The following is a 22,057-nucleotide window of genomic DNA, read 5'->3' on the forward strand; positions in this document are numbered from 1 at the left end:
GGCACATTTTTGGGTTCTACACGCATTTAACAATAAATAAATAATAAATTCATCTTATATGAAATGCATCTTATATATTGAAATGCATATACTATCACCAACCTCAGCAATTCTTGTCTTATAATTTTAGTTGAGAAACATGACTTGTTGTTATTTTTTAAATTTATTCTTGATTTTACATTACCAGAATTGCTTAGTTGAATTATAACCATGAAATATTAGTGCCCATATCCTATAATGTATTTCAATTATAGAAATGAAAGCTTTCTTTAATAGAAATGTAATAAAAACATGACTATGTATGTAACCAGAGATTTGATCCAATTATTGGAAGGTCTGAAACTGCTCATCACCCTTAATATCCAAGGTATCCAATCTATTTTTTGAAACACAATCCTTCACCATTCTTAGAAAAAGCATCCTGGGACTATTTTTACTAATAAATAATATATGTCTTAATTCCATTTATTTCAGTAACCAATTGGGGATAAAGGTGAAGTGGCAGTAGGGGTGGATTGAAACTTTACTCTTGGCTCTTATAGCAAGTAGGGCTGGTTTTCATAGGCATGGAGCATGTACAACTGTACACAGCTCCCATGCTCAGAGTGGTCTGGTGCTTGGTTTAACGCTCTACAGTCATTTTCATGAAATTCCTACTATATTATTTTTGAGTATGTGGTAAACAGAGGGGAACCCTCTGTTGTGTGAGAGCCACACAAATGTTTGTGATCCAGTAGCAGTAGCCGATGGCACTGGCTCTCACCCCTGGGTACAGTGTGCAGGGTTCAGAATGATTGGTCTGACTACCTGGCATGCACACATAGGCCTCAGGGTGGTCCGAGGAGCCGCTGGGCTGAGTGTGTGACTTGGGACCAGATTGGCAGAGGTGACAGCAGCAGTAGCAGCAGCAGCAGCAGTAGCAGAAGTGGCAGCTGTATTCGGAGAAAGCAGGGGATGCGGTTGTAAACTATGAGAAGCTAACTTGACCATTATGCTCCCAGGAGAGCCAGTCCCCCTGCATCTTCTGCACGAATGTTCTCTGGTTTAGTGCTGGGACAGGAACTTTTGGTGCTCAAGCAGGGAACTCTATAAGTAATTCATTAAAAAATGAAAGCATACAATGGACTTTGTGATAATGCCTGTCAAAGTATTAGCTGAATTAGAATTACGCAAGGAGTTTAGAGTCACTGGTTTTGAAAACTGATGTAACATTCCAAAACATGTATCCACAAGCATACAGATAGAAATTAAACTTAAATATTGTAGCACTAACAGTATATAGGAAATAACTTTATTATCATATGAAACTTTGGATAAATAAATTATTAACGAGGAAGACAATTTAAAAATCATTTTTTTTGTAATTGAAGATATAGCAATACAATAGATAAGCAGGTTTTTTGAATTATATGCAAATCATGAAGCCACTTTTGGTTTCTTCTACAACCTCTACAAATTATAGGAAATGGCAGGGGAAACATTAAAATGTCATTATGTACATTTTAGTTTAAAATAAAATTCAGACAAAATTAAAATTAAAATTTAGATAACTAAAACAAGACGAGAGGCAAGATGGCATTCTAGAAGCAGCCACATGCACCTCTCCAGAGATATAGAGGATCAAAGGTTGCAAGTGAATGCCCACCTATGGATGGGCCTTCTTGAAAAGATCATTGTAAATCATTGGAGAAGTGATGAGGGACATTCAGAGTGAAGAAAAAGGTGATGATGTGATCCACTCAGCAGGATTGGAAGGTAGCTGGCAGAGGTACCCATATGTGGGGAAGGGCAGGAGAAAACCCCTGGGCATGAGGCTCCCCCCACGGGCACTTTGGCCTGAGGGAGCAGGGATAGTGGACACTCTCGCATGCCCTGTGATGGGGAGCTCAGCACTTCTGCCCCAATGGGGGATCTGAACAGATCAGGTGCCACAGATGCCACCTGAGAAACCCTATGGCGGCTGCCTCTATGGGACCTGGGCAGGGTGAGAGCCCTGGCAGACCAGCAGGTTGGCCCTGCAGCCTCTTCCTTGTGATCCCCAAGCTGCCAACTGGCCTCACGGCTCTTTGCCCATGGTTCCTGTACTGTTGCCCAGCCCCGCCCCCAAGGGTCCAGTGCCATTGCTCCAGGCCCTATCACTGGGCCCACTGCCCCAGCTCCCAGGCTTCCTTGCTGCCATAGGTCCTATGGCTGTATTTCTAAGGCTCCAGCAGCATCGCCAGGCTTTGTGGCTCTGCCTCTGAGGCTCCAGTGCCACTGGTAGGCCTGTGGCCCCTGCTCCAAGTCACCCCTGCTGCTGTTGTCCTACCACTTTGCTCCCGAGAGTCCAATGCCCATGCTGGGCTCTGTGGCCCTGGCTCTGAGGCTACCCTGCTGCCTTTGGGACCGTGGCTCCAACCCCAAGGCTCCAGCACTGATGCCAGCCCCCACAGCCATACTTCCATGGCTCCTACCAGCTGCCTGGCAGAAACTGTCCCAGTGGTCCAGCTCAGCCAGTGACCCACTAGTCTTGAGCTACTGTTGCACCTGGACTCAGTTGAAACAATCACCCCCCAGCTCTGACACCCATGACCACTGCCTAGATAACCTCACTCAGCTGCCACTGTCACCACTTGAGGGAGACCCAGGCAGACCAATCTCTCACAACATCAGTTTCTATGGAGAAAGACTCACCCAGCTCCCAACCCGAGCTTTCAAAAGTGGCCTGGGGAACAACCCACTACTATGCGCTATCATTTAGCACAGGCTTGGACTATGACAGTCACAGATCAGCTACACTAAGGCTCTCAGTACATCCACTTCTCTCATGTTGGGTCAATCTTCCAGAGTACATCACAAAAGCACCCTCTAGAGACCTCTTCTTCTCACTAAATAGGTGAGTTTCCAGCAAAGGACAACAGGTGTGCTGTACATCTCTCTGCCCTGACCTGAGAGAAGATGTTTCAGATGAGAATAACCAGCAAAAGAACTCTGGCAACATGAAAAAAACAAGCTAGTTCAACATCTCCAAGAGATCACAATGGATCTATAGCAATGAACCTTGAACAAATAAAATAAACTTTAAATCAGAAAGAGTGAAAAAAGTCAAAGATGGTCATTATATCATGGTAAAGAGAGCAATTAAACAAGAAGCTATAATAATCCTAAATATGTATGCACCTAACACTGGAGCTCCCAGATTCATAAAGCAAATTCTGCTAGATCTATACATAGAAATAGTAATTGCCAGGGGCTTTAATACCCACTGATAGAGCTAGACAGATTACTGAAGAGAAAGTCAATAGAAACACTGGACTTCAATGGGACTCTAGACCATATGGACCTAAGAGATATTTATAAAACATTCTACTCAAAAACAAAAGATTCCTTGAACTGAATGACAAAGGGTACAAAAACTATCAAAATCTATGGAATACCGTAAAAGCAGTCCTAAGTGGAAAGTTCATAACCTTAAATGCCTCCATCAAAAAGACAAAGATCACAAATTAACAACCTAATGTCACATCTCAAAGAACTAGAAAAAGAAGAGCAAACCAAATCAAGCAGAATAAAGGAAATAACAAAGCTCAGAACAGAGCTAAATGAAATGGAAGCCAAAAAAAGATAAATGAAATAAAAAATTGTTTCTTTGAAAAGATAAATAAAATCAGTAGACCACTGGCCAGACTACCAGAAATAAAAGAGAAAGTACTTAAATAAGCTCAATCAGAAATGAAAAAGGAGATAATACAACTTATACCACAGGAATATAAAATATCATCCATGAATATTATGAAAATCTCTATGTACACAAACTAGAAAACCTAAAGGAAATGGATAAATTCCTGGAAACACATAATTTCTCTACCCTAATTCAGGAAGAAATAAAAATTCTGAACATACCAAAATGACCAGTGAGATTGAAAGAGTAATAAAAAATCTTCCTACAACATAAAAAAGGCGAGTTCCCAGCAAAGAACAACAGTTGTGCTGTACACCTCTGTGCCCTGACCTGAAAGAAAATGTTTTAGATGAGAATAACCAGCAAAAGAACTCTGGCGACACGAAAATAAACAAGGACCAGACAAATTCCAGCCAAATACTGCCAGACCTACAAAGAACTGGTACATGTTCTACAGAAACTATTCCATAACATCAAGAAGCAGGGAATCCACCCTAACTCATTCTATGAAGCCAGTATTACATTGATACCAAAGCCAAGAAAGGGTAAAAAAAAAAAAAAAAAAAGAAAACTATAGTCCAATATTCCTTATGAACATAGATGCAAAAATCCTCAACAAACTACTAGCTTCTATGAATTCAACTCATTTAGATTCCACATCTAGATGAGATCATGCAGTATTTATCCTTCTGTGTCTGGCTTATTTCACTTAACATAATGTCTTCTGGGTTTATCCATGATGTCTCACATGACAACATTTTCTTTTTTAAGGCTGAATAGTATTCCATTGTTTGTATGAACTACATTTTCTTTTATCTACTCACGTGTTGATGGACACATGTTGATTCCATATCTTGGCTATTGTGAATAATGTTACAATGAACATGGGAGCACAGATATCTCTTCAATATACTGATTTCATTTCCTTTGAATATATACCCAGTAGTGACATTGTTGGATCTTATTGTAGCTCTATTTCTAATGTTTTAAGGATCCTCCATACTATTCTTCATAATGGCTATACTACCCACTATACATTCCCACTAACAGTGTACAAGTATTCCCTTTCCTCCACATCTTCGCCAACATTTATCTTTTATCTTTTTGATAATATCCATCCTAACAGGTGTGAAGTAGAATCCTTACTCTTTACAACATAAACTGACAGAGGCTCACGCCTGTAATCCTAGCACTCTGGGAGGCCGAGGCAGGCGGATTGCTTGAGGTCAGGAGTTCGAAACCAGCCTGAGCAAGAGCAAAACCCTGTCTCTACTATAAACAGAAAGAAATTAATTGGCCAACTAATATATATAGAAAAAATTAGCTGGGCATGGTGGCGCATGCCTGTAGTCCCAGCTACTTGGGAGGCTGAGGCAGAACGATTGCTTGAGCCCAGGAGATTGAGGTTGCTGTGAGCTAGGCTGACGCCACGGCACTCACTCTAACCTGGGCAAGAAAGTGAGACTCTGTCTCAAAAATAAATAAATAAATAAATAAATAAATAAATAAATAAATAAATAAACTGACAGAGGATTTGGCCCCCTAGAAATAGAAAAGTTTCATGTTTAAGAATATTTATTTATCTTTCAGCATCCAAAACAACACAATCACCAAATGTGTTTTGTTTTACCATGAATTACTGGCATAGGTCTCAGCCTCGTAGCCCTCTGTCTTTCCCTACCTATCTGCTTTTAGAGACAGGGATGTCATATAGCGAGGCCAGGTCCATGGTGTGTGGAGCACAGGTTGTTGCATCTTTATGAATGGAGGATTTTTCATAGCCTTCACTCAGTTTGATACTTTCCCATTGATTTACCATTTGTGAGTCAGTGTCCATTCATTTGACTTCCTCCCGAGAGCATCTAGGTAAGTCAGAGTTAACAATGACAAGAGACGCAGGTGTTCTGGTGGCCTCCAGTTTGAAGCTTGGAAGATTTATGTCCAGACAGCTGTGTGTAAAACCTTCTGCACACGGCGATCAGCATATCCCCAAGAGATATAATGAGTAAAACTAGAAGAATAATGAAGAAAAATGACAGGCTCATGAAAGGGAATAAACAGGGTATGCCTCTGGTAAATACCTCCCTGAAGGACTCTTAGGAAAGACTTACTGATTAATTGAATCAATCTATCATCCTTGGGGTGACAGCATCAATTTGCAATCTTTTTTGGGAGTTGTTTTGTTCCATTGCAGTTACAGCTTAAATTCATATGTGAGCAGAATGAGCAGTTAAAAAATATACGTGTTTTATTAAGGTACTCTTATTATAGAAAAGGCTCATATTAATTTTAATAACAGTTGACCATGTAAGAGCATAACATGTGGCTTGTAAAAGGATTTTTCCTCTCTGAATTTATCTTACAGAAATCAGCTCTCATTACCCATCAACATCTTAAGCTCATTTGCTTCTAAACTCCAGGATGTGTAAAGATTTTTTTAAAAAATGACCTCATTATAATTCTAGAGAGTATAAAAAATATCTGCCTTTATCCCTTTTAGGAGGAATTCAGCTTCGTTTTCTTTGTTGCCACTGGCAATCATAACTCATGATTCGGGTGCAGATTTCAGTGGTAAATGTGATCCCTGAATGTATTATCTAGTGCAAGTTCAATTCTTGTCGAATTAAAAGGCATAGAATACATTAATGTCTTAGAAATTTTGCTTTCATAGCTATCAAAAGTGATTATTTTAATATACCAGTGTGTTTTAAACTGGACATAATATACCAATCACAGATTTTTTTTTTTGCTTTCTTTATTGGGAGTGGGTAGAAGATAGATATAATAAAATGAAGAGAGGATTAGACATGGATCCTAAGCAAAGATTCATATGTGATGACAATAATTGAGGATTTTACAATGTAAGGATATTCATATCAAATCTTCCTGAGTACAAGTGTTGAGTGCTAAAATTTTAGCAAAGACAGATACAATGTCTGAAGAAAGATTATCTTGACAAGTATAGGAAGTACTCAAGATAGGACTGCTTAGATAATCTTTATCTCTCTAATATTAGTTATTCATAAGTGTACTGTAAAAGAAGCACTTCTAACCCTAAGCCTGAACATAATTGAGTAATATTAAACATATGAGGCCATATCATATATACATGTTTACATAACATGGATTATTGGTTTTTAAAATAACTATGATAAAATATATTTGACAATGAAACTATACTAAACCTAAAAACAATAATTCAGGAGCATTTTATGGTTTAATACTGCCTAGAGTCTTTCTTATCAAGGTTAATTTGAATTTATAAAATCCAGGGTCAGTTGCCAGTATCTGATATTTGATTTATTCTATTCTGACCAGAGTACACATCCTAGAATTTGTTGTAGAATTGTAAGTTATTTGCATTTTCAGGATTTATGGTTAATCTTGACCTCTTGAGTTTCTTAAACTCTCTAGGCCTTAATTTACTGTCTCTATAATGAATAGATTTGGATCTCAAGCTTTTGTTTTACAATGTGACCTTTATTATTTAAAATGAGTGTGTATTTCTGAATTAAAGGGGTCCACTCGTTATAGTACAGTGAGATGTTGAATATTTGCTTCACTGTATTAGAGGTTATATTTTTTAATAGTTGCCAAATGCAGATCTTGGTTCCATCTATTATAGTATTTACCAAATTCACAATTTATTTAATCGGGAACTCCAGAAGAGGGAATCTTTTTAAAGAGGGTGTGTGTGTGCATTTTCGTATCTTGAAAATGCATATGTATTTGATTTATTCATTCTATCCCTTTACATGCAACTGAGATGTTGTGTGCATTTGACTTCACAGTGCAAAGAAATATCCTGAGTCATTCACATCCACTTCAATGAACATCAGTATACTTTTCACGCAGGGAACAAAAGTAAAAGTAGGCTTGATCATTTATAAGATTCTCACCATGTGGGATGAGAAGTCAAGTATTAGAAGTTGATCTTCAGCTTCTTAGAACACTGCCCAAAGCCTTCCTTGTTTTTGATCAACTTCAGCATTTTGACTGACGGGGGCTGGTGTATGTCTGTGGGCTGTGGGAGGAAGGATACAACCTCACCAGCAGCCTGAGCCTGGAGCAGCCTGTGCCTGCTGCCCTTGAACCTTTTGGTACATACAATGAACCTCAGCTGAAATTATGTTTGCAATCATTAATGCAGGGGTCAACCTTTTCTATTTGCCCACTTTATGCCAACATGCTTCACAATAGTTGTCTTCTATTGAGGTGAATAACAATATTCTAACAACAACAACGAAAAAGATTCTGTCATCAAAGGGGCAATAAATGAGTATTTTAAATTATTTTATTGAAAATAATTTGGCCTATCAAAATGAAAAATTCTACCTACAATTTAACCGAAGGTCTTTAATATAGTGTCCATACACCTCTATCAACCATTAGCTTGATGCTAACTCTACATCCCAGATAGAAGGAAACAAAGAACGTCTCCAAATGACAGCAAGTCCATTGCAGGCAGTCTTCTAAAAGAACCCTCAGTGTCAGGAGATAATGAAAGGACATGTTACCTATGACTGAGCAAAAATGGTGCCGTGACCTGGCAATTTCGTCTCACTGCTGACACATCCCTGCACTGCACAGAGCATCAGCGTTGCCTTCATGTAAATTTAATAGCGTTTCCCTTTCAATGACATAAGGAAATACACCGCGAGAAGCGCAGGGGCTTAGGGATGGCTCGGAAACATAATCGTTTTTCCATTTATTTTTAAAATGCAAATTACACTAGTAAGTCAAAAAAATCACTCTGTTAAAAATACATTCAGAATTAACAAATGCAAAAAAAAAAAAAAAGACACATCAGGATTGTAACTCTTGCCTTCTGAATATTAGGTTTATAACAAAAGCTCAGCCTAGAAAAATAGCATTCTTCACCGGATTTTGAGGAGGATACAGCTGTACAACTTAGATGTTTTCCCAGATATAATCACACCACTGTGCTTACTGCTCCCAAAAAAGACCTGTCCACTGATTACCTTTTAGTAGTCAACAACTGTTTTTGAAAATTTTGGTGGTGATGATAGTTGTGATTTGGTGGTAACTTGGCTGTAACTTAAAGCAGGAAAATGAGGGCTTATTTTCTGTATCCATATACATGTACATGCTGAAATCTCATCACAGCATGAATGTACAGTGAAACCTCATTTTAATAGTCACATTAAAAGTCACGTTAGAATAGTTTCTGGCATGTATAGTATTTATATTTTAGGAATTAAAGGACAATACATTGGTAAATATTTTTCTCATACATTAAACATGCATGTCACCATAAAAACATCATATGAGGTTTCACTGACATGTTTGCAATTGTATACTTTATACATGTATGTATGGACAAACATATACAAGCCACTGAGAAAATTCAAGCACAAGTGCTGGAATCTTCTTTTTAGTTTATGTTCCAATGATAAGTCTTTGTTCCTTTATCATTTTCAAATGTATATGTATGTGTATATTACAGACATCCATGCAAACACAGTAATGGGACTGGTTTATGCAGTTCTGGTTGGGCTAAGGTCCAAAATAGGTTAACCCAATAACTGAAACTTCATAGAAACCAAAGAAGAGAACTTGATCCATGCCAATTTATAACTTCTGAATTTCACTGTACTTAAGGATGGTGTGTTACTTTTAAAAAAAAGAGATTTTAGTGTCAAAGGTGGATTCAAGAAAAAAAAAATGACTCATCTGAGTTCCTGATAAGCCTGAGCTAAGTATGTTTTCTACTCATGAAAACCAAATAATGCTTGAAAATATAGAACAAAATTTCCTAGGAGTTCAGAATATTTCATAAACACATTGACCTACTATTAAGTTTCCAAAGGCATCTTGTTGCCAACTACGTTAACAGCACAGTTTTTCTGCCACAATAATACAGGAGGATTGAAATACACTCTAACACACAACGGATCCCCCAAATACCACAAAGAGATCTCAAATATTTCACCAAGGTAACTATTGCTCCCCCCACCCACCCAAAAAATAATCTCGTACGCTAGTTAGAAAAAAAAGTTCACCTACATAGGGTCTTCAATTTGAATTAGATATAAAAGAGTAAACATAGCTAATACATATTCAGTTGGCCTCTGTTGATAGAAATCCACAGCTGTTTCTGTGTTAGTAAAAGACGTTTGCAGATACTTATAAAAGCACCTAGAGTGCAATAAATAAAATCAGTGAGTTAAGCCATTTCTGCTTTCTGCTTCCAATAGATTAATGAGTTTAGTAGATTAATAAGTTTTACTTTGTCCCACCCTAACCCCATCAGACGACCATATTTAAGAATTATAAAGACGACGATTATTACTGTTGTTGTTATTGTTACTTGTCTCTTTTTGGCCACCAGGGAGGCTCTAATGGTAAAGCACTTTGCTGACAGCTGGCAGTTTTCTTTTACAGACACACTCTACACTGGAGCTGCTGCACTATTCAGTGCTGTTCCTTGACATGAAACACACAGACTCGAACTCATTCAGAATTAATAGCAGTGTGTTAGCCTAAAGGAAGTGATTTGGGGATGTCTGCACTGAGATTCTCGGGCACACAACGTAGGTGGGGTTAAGGCAAGTATGTACGGTACAGCCTTTCAGGCAAACAATCTGCCATCGCGGACTTCGGTTACAAGGTCATCATGGCCTGTTTTGTTTGTTAGTTTTTGCAATTACACTGCCTAAGTAGCCGTGGTGCTATCAAGATGTACGGAGTGCAGAAGACAGAGCTCGCAAACTAATGTGCCCTGGATGACTTCGCAGCTCACAGAGGCCGACTGGCTGGGCTGCAGAGGAGTTAGTAACGGCCAGCAGAGGGCACCATCACATCTCCTTTTGAACTTTCCAAAGGCCTGGGAGAAAGGAGCCTGCTTTTCAGGAAATCCGAGATGGGCGTGTCCTGCATATTTGTTTCAGTTAGAAAGAGGAGGTCAAGTGGAATTGGTGTGTGCGTGCTCGTGTATGCGTGTGCGTGTGCGTGTGTGTGTGTGTGTGTCCGCGAGGGTCTCAGTATCTGTAGAGGCTTTGTGTTTCTTTTGTTAATATGTATACATATTAAAACTCGGTTGCTTCTTGTTCTTCATAAAATGCAGGAGGCCACTGCGAAACAAGTTCTTTGAAAGGTCCATGGGCTGACATACTGAAGCCATCTGTGTTATTTTGACCTAAGAGAGAGAAAAGATGTTTTTAATCAAGCGGGAGAGCAATGGGTGCCTGTTGCTCACCACCTTTTCTCACCTCTCCAAGCACAAGAGAAAAAAAAAAAAAAACTCCAAAAAACAAAACAACAACAAAAAAGCATCCCCATTTGGGTTTTAAATAGACAAATTCCCCCAATTTTCCTCTCCTTTTCTTTTTTCTCAGTGCAACCCTCTAGGTAGAGAGGCTACTTATGGTGATTTAAAATCTATTTCTGGGGACCAATGAAATAAATATGTATTTCTGTACGATTAGGCTGCCAAAAAGAATGCAATGTTTTTAAAATGTTGTCGAATGTACCATAGGATATTCTTATACTGCAGGGAATCCAATCAGATCTATACTCACTATGGCACATAGGTCAGTGGTAGTCACAGCAGCTCCTTTGTTAGAAAATTAATGTGTGGACAGGGGAATTTTTTTGTGCAGCAACTTCATAGCTATTAATTTATTTCAAAGAGGTCTACCAAACTTTAAGGGAAAAAAAGGAAAATCTTTCCTTTTCAGATGGGTTATAGATAATCTGAAGAATTGCAAACCAAGAACATTCACCCAACTTAATGAAAAATAAAGAGGACCATCTATTCATTTAGTACAGGAACTGAAACACAGCTGCAACTGTAAGTCAGTTATGGCAGTATTTTCAAAGCTTTGTTCAGGATCTTGACCACAGATTTTCTGGGTACAATGGGAGCCCTACAGCTAAAACTGCATGTTGCTTTTTAACATTTGCTTTCCTTCAAAGGAACAGCTTTTATTTTCAGTTGCTATATAATATTGTTAGGGTGCTTGAACTGGCCCCTGATGTTAAATTACACTTACTTTACAAGACATATTTATGGCAGGTTGACAGGAGAAGGCACACTCCAAATGACAAAGACATAGGAGATGCTCAGGTCTCTGCCTCTCAGCAGGGAATGAGGTTTATAGGTGAATCAGTTTTGGTTTTTCACCAGATTTGAATAGGCAGTGGCTCTCAGAGGAGTTACAAAGTTGAAAAGGCCCTTCATTCAACAGTACATAATGTAACATGAAAAGGGAATAAAGGGAATGCAGAAAAGGGAAGGGGCACAGTGATGTATGAAAATATGGTGGCTAAGTGAGTGTGAAGACTAAGTAAAGCAAAAACCAGGGAATATGATATCAGGCCAAACTTAAAATCCATTTAGGAATTTAGAAAGAACACTGAACTAAGGGGTCAGGAAAACTGGTTGATAACTTTGGCTGCATCACTAACAAGCTGTGTGACTTTTGTTTCTTTTTTTACTTTCCCCATCTGTAAAATAAAATTGTAGTGTTCTAGGGTTTGGGGTCTTCTATGGGATGTTTTGTGGAAGGGATGGTAGTAGCATTTTGACTAGTAATTTTTCATGTACCTTAAGTAATTATAACTGCTTAAATTTGAATTCTATTAACTAGTTGGAATTTAAAGTGTTCTATTTAACAAAATAGTTAAAGTGTTCTATTTTACTGGAAGTTTTGTCCTCAAGGAAATTAATTCTGGACAAAGATCCCTATCTTTGTGGCATCCCCTCTTTAAGGCAACATTAGAATTATAAATGCTTGATTTGAAACAATATACTTGATTACATATAATTAGCATGCTCATGTTATCTTATTATCATAGCTGATGTTTATGTGAGGGGTTACATCTAATTTATTATAGCTTGGTCATATTTAGTAATCATTCATATTGATCAACATAATGAAATATTAAGTGACATTGTCAGAAGCAAGCAATTGCAAACCTTGCGGATGTTTTGCTCTGCTCTTAAGCACATACTGTTACAGGTTACTTGGGCTGATACTATATGTGAAATATTTTTTACAGAAGAGATTCTTTGGGAATTACATATAGTATATGCTGGTTTCTGACTTGATAAAGTCTTTTCATGAGTGATGGTTAACATAAGCATTATTTATACTACTAACAAATTATGTGTATTAAGCACTTACTATGTGACATGTCCTACATTTCATGTGCTTTATGTGCATTTCATATAATTTCAGAATAATTATAGAAAGTGTGCATATTATCATCTCTATTTTGCAGGTGAGAAAACTTAGGCTTGATGAAATTAAATATAGTTATTCAAATAGAGTTATATGCCCAAGGTCATACAGAATTTAATCTTAGGCAGTCTGCCTTCAATAATAGATCACTATAAGCACTACTCCTTATTGCTTTGCCTTTTAAAAATAGAACACTTTAAAAAAAGGTTACAATAAAAATATTGAGAAGAATAGTAAAGAATATAAAGGATTTATTTTGTTTTTATGGTAGCTACCAAGTCTTTCCGGGATGATAGGGAAGGTATGGTATACATAGCAAACAACTATAGTACATGGCAAAAGAAGTGAAAGAGAAGTTTTAAAGGAAATATATTTTAAGATAAGATTCAAAGGACAGTGGGGTTTCAAAGGGTAGAATTTGGAAAAAAAGATTATGTTTGGTATCACAAGAATAGTATGGACCATTGGAAAAATACATGTCATATCTGAAGAAGGTAAGAGTTTGTTTGGCTGGAAAATATGTTTGAGAGGAGGTATTAGACTATTTCTGCCATAAATAGAGTATAAACTTCAGGAGGACAAGCCCAATTCTTATTCTTATTACACTTTTCTGTATCTCTCAGCATCATTTGCATATGGTCGAAACTCAAAAGTTATTAAGATTTACAGAGAAGAGATAGTATTTTAATAGAATATTGAGGGCAGATTAGAGTGGACTTGCAGGCTGTGGTAAGGAGTTGGAACTTTGTTCAGTAGGTAACAGGAAGTCATTGATAGTTTTTGGGCAGGGAAGTGAAATCAATTGAATTGTACTTTAGGCAGATTAATTTGGCAGCCATGTGGCAAATACGATAGAGGTTCTAAAATAAACTGGAAAACTTAACAGGTCATGCGTGCTTGAATAGGACAGTGGTTGTGAGAATGTAAATAAGAGAATGTGTGATATACTATTTACAGAAGCAATGCTTTAAATAAAGCCAAGTATTGGCCGATTTCTGAACTGATAAAGTCTTTTTTATGGGTAGTGTTAGCAAATAATTTCAGAGAACTACAGGGGACCCAAAGAACAAGGTAGGCACAATGCATAGTTAATTCTCTTTTTAAAGAGAAGCTTGAAAAGGGGTGTCTAAAGATTAATCTTTTGGAGGAGAAATACTCTAAAACTCCATTTATTATCCTACACACTAAAGATATTAAAAGGTAATATGACTTAATGGTGGAGGACAACGACAACAAACACATATCTTCAAAGAGAAGTTCACATTTTAAAATGAATGGAATCTTACTTTCTATTTTGATCTTCGCTTGCAATTCAGCATATCACTTGATGCTGATATATAGAATTTGTTATCAGTTGTTATCCAAGGGAATTTGCCTAAACACAGATATAAAAATCAGGCTCTGATTGTATGTCTGCTCTCTTGAGTGCTAGAGTTAAGGGTTCGATAAATTTCAGTGTTAATGTTCCAGTTCATTTTCACTTTCACATCAGAAAAATGATAGAGAATAGTACTGCTCAGTTTTTGATTTTTTTGAGCACTGTATAGAAGTAGGGTGAACCTATCATTTATCCTGTAAATGAGTACCCTTTTGAGAGTAATATGGAGGGTTGGTAATAAGTATACTATGATAACCAGTGTAAACTGAGGCTATACTAGAAAAAACCAGAACATATGGCTTATATAGAGTTACATATAACTGCCTACAATGTTATATATCATTTTCAAAATATAGAACTTTTGGGTAATTCAAAGAAGTGGTATATAATATTGGCTTTTGAGCCACATAGGTGATACTTATGATAAGACTAAAGGTAACTTTAAAGATGGCATTTCTGATAAATCAAATTTTTAAAAAATCACGAATAAAATGTTAGAATTATCCCAGTCAAGACAATATTAATAGAAGAGAAAATATTGGAAGTATATAACTGAAGCAGAAAGTTGCATGCCATCTATTTTGTGCCATGATACATTTACTCGATCATCTTTTAGTATTCCAGAATACCTTCAAGGCAAAGTACTTACATGTACATAGGCTGTAGTTGTAAATGAGATGTCTTCTGAGGACCTTGATAGCCATAAGAGTCAAAGCCACCTATGAAATCAACTGGAGAGGGACAATTACCTTCATTAGTTAACTTTTCAGAAGAGGTAAACATTCATGATCAAAGCTTCACACAGATTACTAATATAAACCTTTTAATGATCTACTAACCTACTGAAAGTAAAAAATTTGTGAAGAAACAGAAACATTAGTTCCAAGATAGTTCCTTCAGGGTAGTGATTCCCCACCCCCTGCAACTGTGAGATTCAGTTACTGCTTTACAAGAATCTATTCACTGGGGAGAAAAAACAACAAGAACCTAATTGGAGCAATAAAATTCCCTTGTGCATTAAAGATGCTATGTGCCTTTTTGGTTAGCCTGGAGATTTTCTGTAATACATTACAAATGTTATAGCATAAAATAATGATCACTCAAGTGCATGCATCGATCAGCCATTGCAGTGCTAGTAATAATATGTGTTATGATTATCAAGTACAAGGTGCTGTGGTGGAACTCATGTGAGTTAACGTAACTGTCTTTGTCCTCCTGTGGCTTACAATCTGAAACAATCAGGGGCAAAGATGTGGAGCGAAGTCTAACCAAATATTCAAATGCAATATATTCCCAGATATTTAAAATACAGTAAGCTATAACAAGCATTACTGTGGCAGATTATATTTTCCAAAATGGTTGCAACAACATTTCCTGTTCCACATGGTGTTACACATGTGTGACCTTGATGTGTTTCAGCTGATGGGCTCACTGAGGCTCCAGCTGATAGCCATTATCCACAGTCAGATGTGTGGAGAAAATAATTCTCTAAATGACTCTACCCAGCTGTTGATCTTGGTATCTTCCCACTGGCTGGAAGATTCTTGAGTCCCTGACATAAGAGAGCAGAGACAAGCTATCCCCGCTGTGGCCTGTCTCTTAACCCAGTGAATCTATGAGCAAAATAAATGGTTGCTTTATAACTCCAGGTTCTGGCAGCATTAGTATCTGGAAAAGGGAATTCTAAGAATACTGTGAAAAAGTTTTGATTTTTTTTTTTTTCTTCATTTGTGGAAATAGATGTCATGTGGTGGGGATAAAGGAGGCAAAGCAACAAACGGCTGACGAAATACATGACAGGAAGGAGAAAGAAAGGGAAATAGAGACAATTAGGATGCCCTGGGATACTCTTACTTTTTCTAGTATCTTATTCTATTGACTTACTTTGCCTAATTTTTGTTCTCTTGTTAATATCGTAGGCCTAGGGTGTTAGGAATTGGAGCAAGATGTGAAATAATATAAAGTCCATGGTATCTGTGTGGGGGGAAATCTTTTTTTTTTTTTTAAAGGACTTTATTTTTTAGAGCAATTTTAGGTTCATAGCAAAATTGAGTGGAAAGTACAGAGAATTCCTATATACTCCTTGTCCCCCACAGAAATACAACCTCCTCAACTGTCAATATCCTGCACCAGAATGCTTCATTTGTCACAATCGATAACTTACATTGACACATAATTACCAAGTCCATAGTTTACATTAGGGTTCACTCTTGATGTTGTACATTCTATGAGTTTTGACACATGTATGACATGCATCTACCATTATTGTATCATAGTAGCTGACAAAATAAAATTTGTACTTGCACAATCTCTGCTTTGTTGGAGAGATTGACTTTTGGTTCTCTGAAGACAACTTGGAAAATTTTTTTTAAAATAGACCTTTATTGAGATATAATTGATAAGAAAGTACACATAGTTAATGTATACAATTTGATGAGCTTGGGCATTTGCAGACCCATAAACTGTTACCACAATCAAGATAATAGACTTATCTGTTACCTCCAAAGGACAACTTAGGAATGTTATTATTTTCTTTGCAAGTGTTCAGTGTTTTCTCTTGGCCTTAGTTTTCCTATCTGCAATATGGATATGTTTACACCTACTGACCTATGGAAACATAGGGAGATTGAATCATTTAAAATTAGTAAAGTGCCATATCAGTTTAATAACTATGATTTAAAAACATTCATAGTGGAGTTGGTACTTGGTAATTTCAAAATTGTTCCTTAGTTCTTAATGACAAAGCCACTAGTCAACATACTCCCTTTTGGAGACAAAGTTGGAAAAAGCCATGAGGGGAAATTTTAAAAAGCAGTTCACCAAAAATTAAGCTTAAATATTTAGAAGAACTCATTGAAAGACATTAAATAATTTGTGTGGTCCTATGAAAATAGTGTCTTTCCATTATGTCTGCAAGTATGAATTTCAAGGGTACTTACTTCCAGGTGCACAAAAGGAATTTAGAACATAACCAACCATAGGCCCAATTGAAAAGAACCACCTTTCTCCCACCAAGCCCTACTTGGTGGCAGCAATTCAAGCTGACTATGTGAACTTAGGTACTCAGTCTGCGATAAAATCCCTGGGTGGACTCTGAGATTTTTTTTTCTGGTTAGGAAAACATAATCCTTTATAGGAAAGGGTCCTTTATCATGTTGTTACCTGAAAGGTCACCAAAGTGTTATGCTACAGAGGGCTCCTAGCAGGCAAAGCACGCATTGAATGAAATGAGACTTATTAACTAAATCACCACAGATGCTTCACTTCCTAATCTTGTTCATCAACTATAATTTATCAGGGTTTTAAGGTCCTGTTTTTCATGTTTCCTTCTTATTTGTATCAGGGGCAGCTCTTTAATATTTTAAATTTGGTAACACATTCACACATTCTAAAAAATTAAAGTGAAAAGCAATAACTACAATGATATCATAATAAATAAAATATTTCTTTAGTTAGAAGTTGTTTGAATAACCACTTTAAGATTTTGGTTCTAAAGGCCTAGCAAAAAATGAAATTAAGTTCCACTTGATACACTGTTCTGCCTTGTTGCTCTTGTTTATTTCGCTAATTCTCAGTGAGGGCAATGCCTGAGGTGAGATTTTAAGAAACACGTGATGCTTTTCTCCTGAGACCAACCAGGATCTTGTTATTTCTTCTAATAATGTAATGCCACCACTTGAAACATCACGGGGAAGCTGTGAGGTAGCCCAAAGACTGAGGGCTTTGGAGTCAGAAGCCCTTTGCTCAGATTGTGCCTTCACTTCTTACCAGCACTGCACCTGTAAGCAGGTCACAATTGCTCTGAGCCTTAATTCCATCCTCCGTAAAGGGAGGATAATAAAGCAATTTCAGCTTCACAGTGTTATTGAGGGAATCAGGCATCATATGTGTGTAATACCTAGAAGGATGTATATAATATATTAAAAACATGCTATGGGTAGATTTGGAATCTCATCTCTTTCTGAAAAGGATCTCTACAAAAGGAATGATTGGAATTATGCTTTAAAATGCATAGTAGGCTCTTTACTGAGAGAGTCAGAATTTTTCAGGCCGGGAGAATAGATGGAGATCAAGCTCAAAGAAGAGAACTTTGTAGCAGAATTTACTAGAATTTTATATGGAATGACGTAAGCATGGAAGTCATCAGCAGAAGCTGAGGAGAACAGACGTAGGTCTACAGAGACCCCTCAAATGCCCACTTAGTTGGTTAACTGTGGTTTGACAAGAAGCAGGAATAGCCTGTGTGACATAATGTAGATAAAAGGAAGATATTTTCTATTAAAAAATAACTACACAGAACCAAGTTGCATATTTCAAACATGTTTGGAAGTTGCCTTGTATATTATCAGAAAGAACAGAGGGAGGCCGGGACTGTCCTGGTTGTGGTCTGTGAGGCTTTGGCACATATGTGGGCTAAAGGAGCTGTCCAGTGGAGTGGTCAAGTCTAAAGACACTGAGAGTTTAGTGCACTGGATTGGACAGAAGGAGATGAGGTCAAAGCTTGGTGGATGGATTACTTTTCAGAGGCGAAGCTTACTTGTTCCTCTTAAATTTGGGGAGGGTTGTAAGGAGACAAAAGAATTATTGTAAGTATAGAGAATCATTGAGGCTTTTTTGGGGAAATAAAATTCTATGTTTGATAGCTGTGACTTTCTCAGGTTTGAGTACTTGGTTTAAGGGGCCTGGAAAGGTTTGGAACAGGCCCTGTGGCCAGGGTGCCATACTGTCAACAGGAGAAGAGTGAGAGCATGGTTGTGTAGGAGACAGCATCTATTTGAGTGTGACAAGCATACATGTGTGGCTGGGTTTAGTGACTTTCTCCAGCAATTCACAACCACCCAGAATTAAAAATGGAGAAATTGTATCTGAGTGTCACCAGGCATGGATGTTGACAATCCAAGCATAAAGGAAGTGCAAGTGAGGAAGGAAATCAAAAGTGCTAATGAGAGCACCATGGTCTTTGCTAAACCTGGAGATAGATAATGAGTAGGAAGATCCAAGGAATGACAGAAAGATAGGTTCCAGTGGCGGGAGCTCCCAAATAAGAATGAAGAAAAATTTCTCCAAAAGGGAGTCAGGAGAATGAGGAAAAAGCAAAGATAGGGGTTTACAGTAAGGGAGAGAATTTCAGAATTGGTGATCTTAGAGAAGCCTTCTTCCACTGTACTGAAGGTGATCCAAGTATAGCCTGTATGATGAAGGGAATGAAAGGGGTAGATGAAGCGATGATGTTAAAAAATAACTACGTAGAACTGAGTTCCGTATTTCAAATATTTTTGGCAGTCACCTTGTATAACATTAGACATGACAGAGAGAGAGGCTGGGATCTTCCTGGTTTGTGGTTTATGAGGCTTTCATGTGTATGTAGGCAAAAGGAATTGTTCAATGGAGTGGGCAGCTTATCCCCCATGATGGGGAGGGAGTAAGAGCTGAGAAGGTGAAGAAATTATAAAGCTAGGGTCAGAAAATTATGTATTCAGATATCTTTGATGCTTTCAATAAGTGTGGAGAAGCATGTAGAATGTGATGAAATAATTCAACCAACTTCACCTTAAATGTGCCTGGGCTCACTTTATGCCATTACGCCATTTGGATGGATTAGATTTACCCATCTTTGTTTTGTTATCCCATGTTAGAATTGCTTTCAATTATTTATGACATGCCTTTCAGATAAAGTTGGAGGGAGCAGTTATTACAAGCTTTAGGTGAACTCATTAGACATGACTGGGTATGTCATGTCTTCTCAGCTGACATCCAGGATATGTTTAGAATGCACAGCCATTTACATGCAGAAATTTTAATTAGGGTTGTGGATACATTAATGTATGCATATTTAGGAAAATAAAAAATAAAACATGCATGCTATAATCACCTGTTAGAGAAATATTCCTCACCTTGTAATTTTTGCTAACATCATCTTTGTATCATTTTGTAACCTCCAGAAAGGAAAATCACAAAACTCTCAAGCCTAAATAAATGAATTATCTTTTAAAACAACAGTAGCAATTTCAGGAAAGAGAATGTCCAGTGGTTATTCTAACATTTTTATTGGTACTTGGGAAAGTTGAAATTAAATTTTCTATATAAAACTCATTAAAAGCACTTAAGATTATTTCCGTGTGAATTACAGTGCACCTTTGGTCAATATGGATCCAAAAAGTAGTGCCCTTTAAAAAAGGACTCTTAAGTTTTGTTAAATTCTGTATAGCCTTCTCATTTATCCTTTAGGGTTCAGCTGAAATGTCATGTCCTCAGGGAAGAATTTCCTTGTCTTCTAAACTGCATGAGAGTCTCTTGGGGTCATTCCCACGGCATCTCCCCAACCCCCTTCCCGTGTCTGAACTCTCATCATGCTTTACTGTAATTCCATTTTTTGCCTGTGAATTGTGTGCTAGAAATTAGGCACCATGAAGGCAAAGACAGTATTTATTTAGTTCCCTGCTTCATCCCTAGTGGCTAACACACAGCCCACCACAGAGTGGTTGCTCCATGAATATTATTTGCAAGAATCTATCTTGGGTATCACAGGGAAGTGATGTGGAAAGAATACTTAGAATCTGGAGACTTAAGTTCTGCACCTAGTTCTGCCTCTAAATGATTGTTTTTCTTTGAGCAAGTCAATTCCAGTGCTCCTTTGCTCAACTGTAAGATTAAGGGATTACATTATTCTAAGTGAAATTTCACAAGAATGGAAAAACAAGCACCAAATGTACTCACCATCAAATTGGTACTCATTGATCAACACTTATGTGCACATATGGAGTAAAATTCATAGCGTATCAGGTAGTTGGGAGACGGGATGGGGGATGGGTATATTCATATGGGTGCAGTGTGTGCTGTCTGGGGGATGGGCATGCTGTAGCTCTGACTATAATATGTGTAGTCAATATATGTAACCTAACGTTTGTACCCCTGTAATATTATGAAATTTAAAAAAAGAAAATGTTTAAAATAAAAAAAGATTAGGGGATTAAAGTTAGGTGATCACTAATATTGTTTGTAATATTTATGTTTCTGCATAAATTCCATATTTCTGGGATTGTTTTATATATCTGTGGTAGCAAGAAAATATTTAAAGTGAGCAAATTCACAAAAGCATAATGAATGGGAAAAATTAGTGCAAATGAGTTATTTCCATCTGGCTGTTACTATTACGCATTGATTTTACTAAGCAAGTTTCCAAAAAAGTGAGCTGCTGAATATATAGCGCAATGGGAAACTGAGGCATGACAATTCTTAGTGGGAAAACACAGTGATGAAAAAGGTGGGGCCTGGAAGAGGAGAATAGATAGGGTCCACAGGTGTGAAGCCAACAGAGATAGTGTCCCTCATTCAATGTAATTGAGCAGCGAAGGTGTCTGGGTGTGTGCATGTGTGGGACTGCGTGCCTCCCTTTGCTGCTCCACTCTTGGGAATTCCTTTAACATCAACTTCATTAGTTACAGAGGCAGCAATCCATATCCAATTTTCTTTTTGTGTCAGGATTATTCATGTATAAAGTAGGCTCCTTTGTTGAAAACATTTGCAATTAAGCCTATAAACAAACAAACAAACAAATGCAAAAGTTACACTGCCTGCCCCAGCCAACCCCTGCTGACTCTGAGGTCTGGCCGCCATCTATTATATGCAAAAATGAATTGAAATTCCCACTTTGGACCTAACCTAATTTTCTAGTGATAATAGGCACAGATTCCCAGAAGCACTCTATGCCTCTTGATAGTAACATCCTAATTTCCTTTCCTGGTAAATGTTTTAAATAAGATTTTAGCACCAAAGGAAATTAACCTTTAAATTAATCATAATTATAAAATG

At 37.4% G+C, this 22,057-nt stretch overlaps 2 protein-coding genes across 3 annotated transcripts in view; both read right to left on the reverse strand.

Annotated features, from left to right (window-relative positions):
* Nucleotides 1-22,057, reverse strand: part of TPD52L1 (TPD52 like 1) — a 377,442-nt gene that overhangs the window by 309,477 nt on the left and 45,908 nt on the right. The gene's annotated exons all lie outside the window — the stretch shown is intronic.
* The window catches only part of NKAIN2 (sodium/potassium transporting ATPase interacting 2), a 967,023-nt gene continuing 949,910 nt past the window's right edge, over nt 4,945-22,057 (reverse strand). Inside the window, exons 6-8 of one of the 2 annotated variants that reach the window (XR_001157261.2) lie at nt 14,895-14,976; nt 14,154-14,242; nt 4,945-10,820 (exon numbers count right to left, since the gene is read on the reverse strand). Coding sequence is in view for 1 of the 2 variants with exons in the window: in XM_012777552.2 (XP_012633006.1) it covers nt 10,811-10,820; nt 14,895-14,976 (92 nt within the window). In the remaining variant the exon portion in view is untranslated. The remainder of the gene's footprint in view (nt 10,821-14,153; nt 14,243-14,894; nt 14,977-22,057) is intronic. The other variant, XM_012777552.2, reaches the window with a different exon arrangement.

The sequence above is a fragment of the Microcebus murinus genome, chromosome 5, assembly GCF_040939455.1.
Source record: "Microcebus murinus isolate Inina chromosome 5, M.murinus_Inina_mat1.0, whole genome shotgun sequence".
Taxonomy (NCBI): domain Eukaryota; kingdom Metazoa; phylum Chordata; class Mammalia; order Primates; family Cheirogaleidae; genus Microcebus; species Microcebus murinus.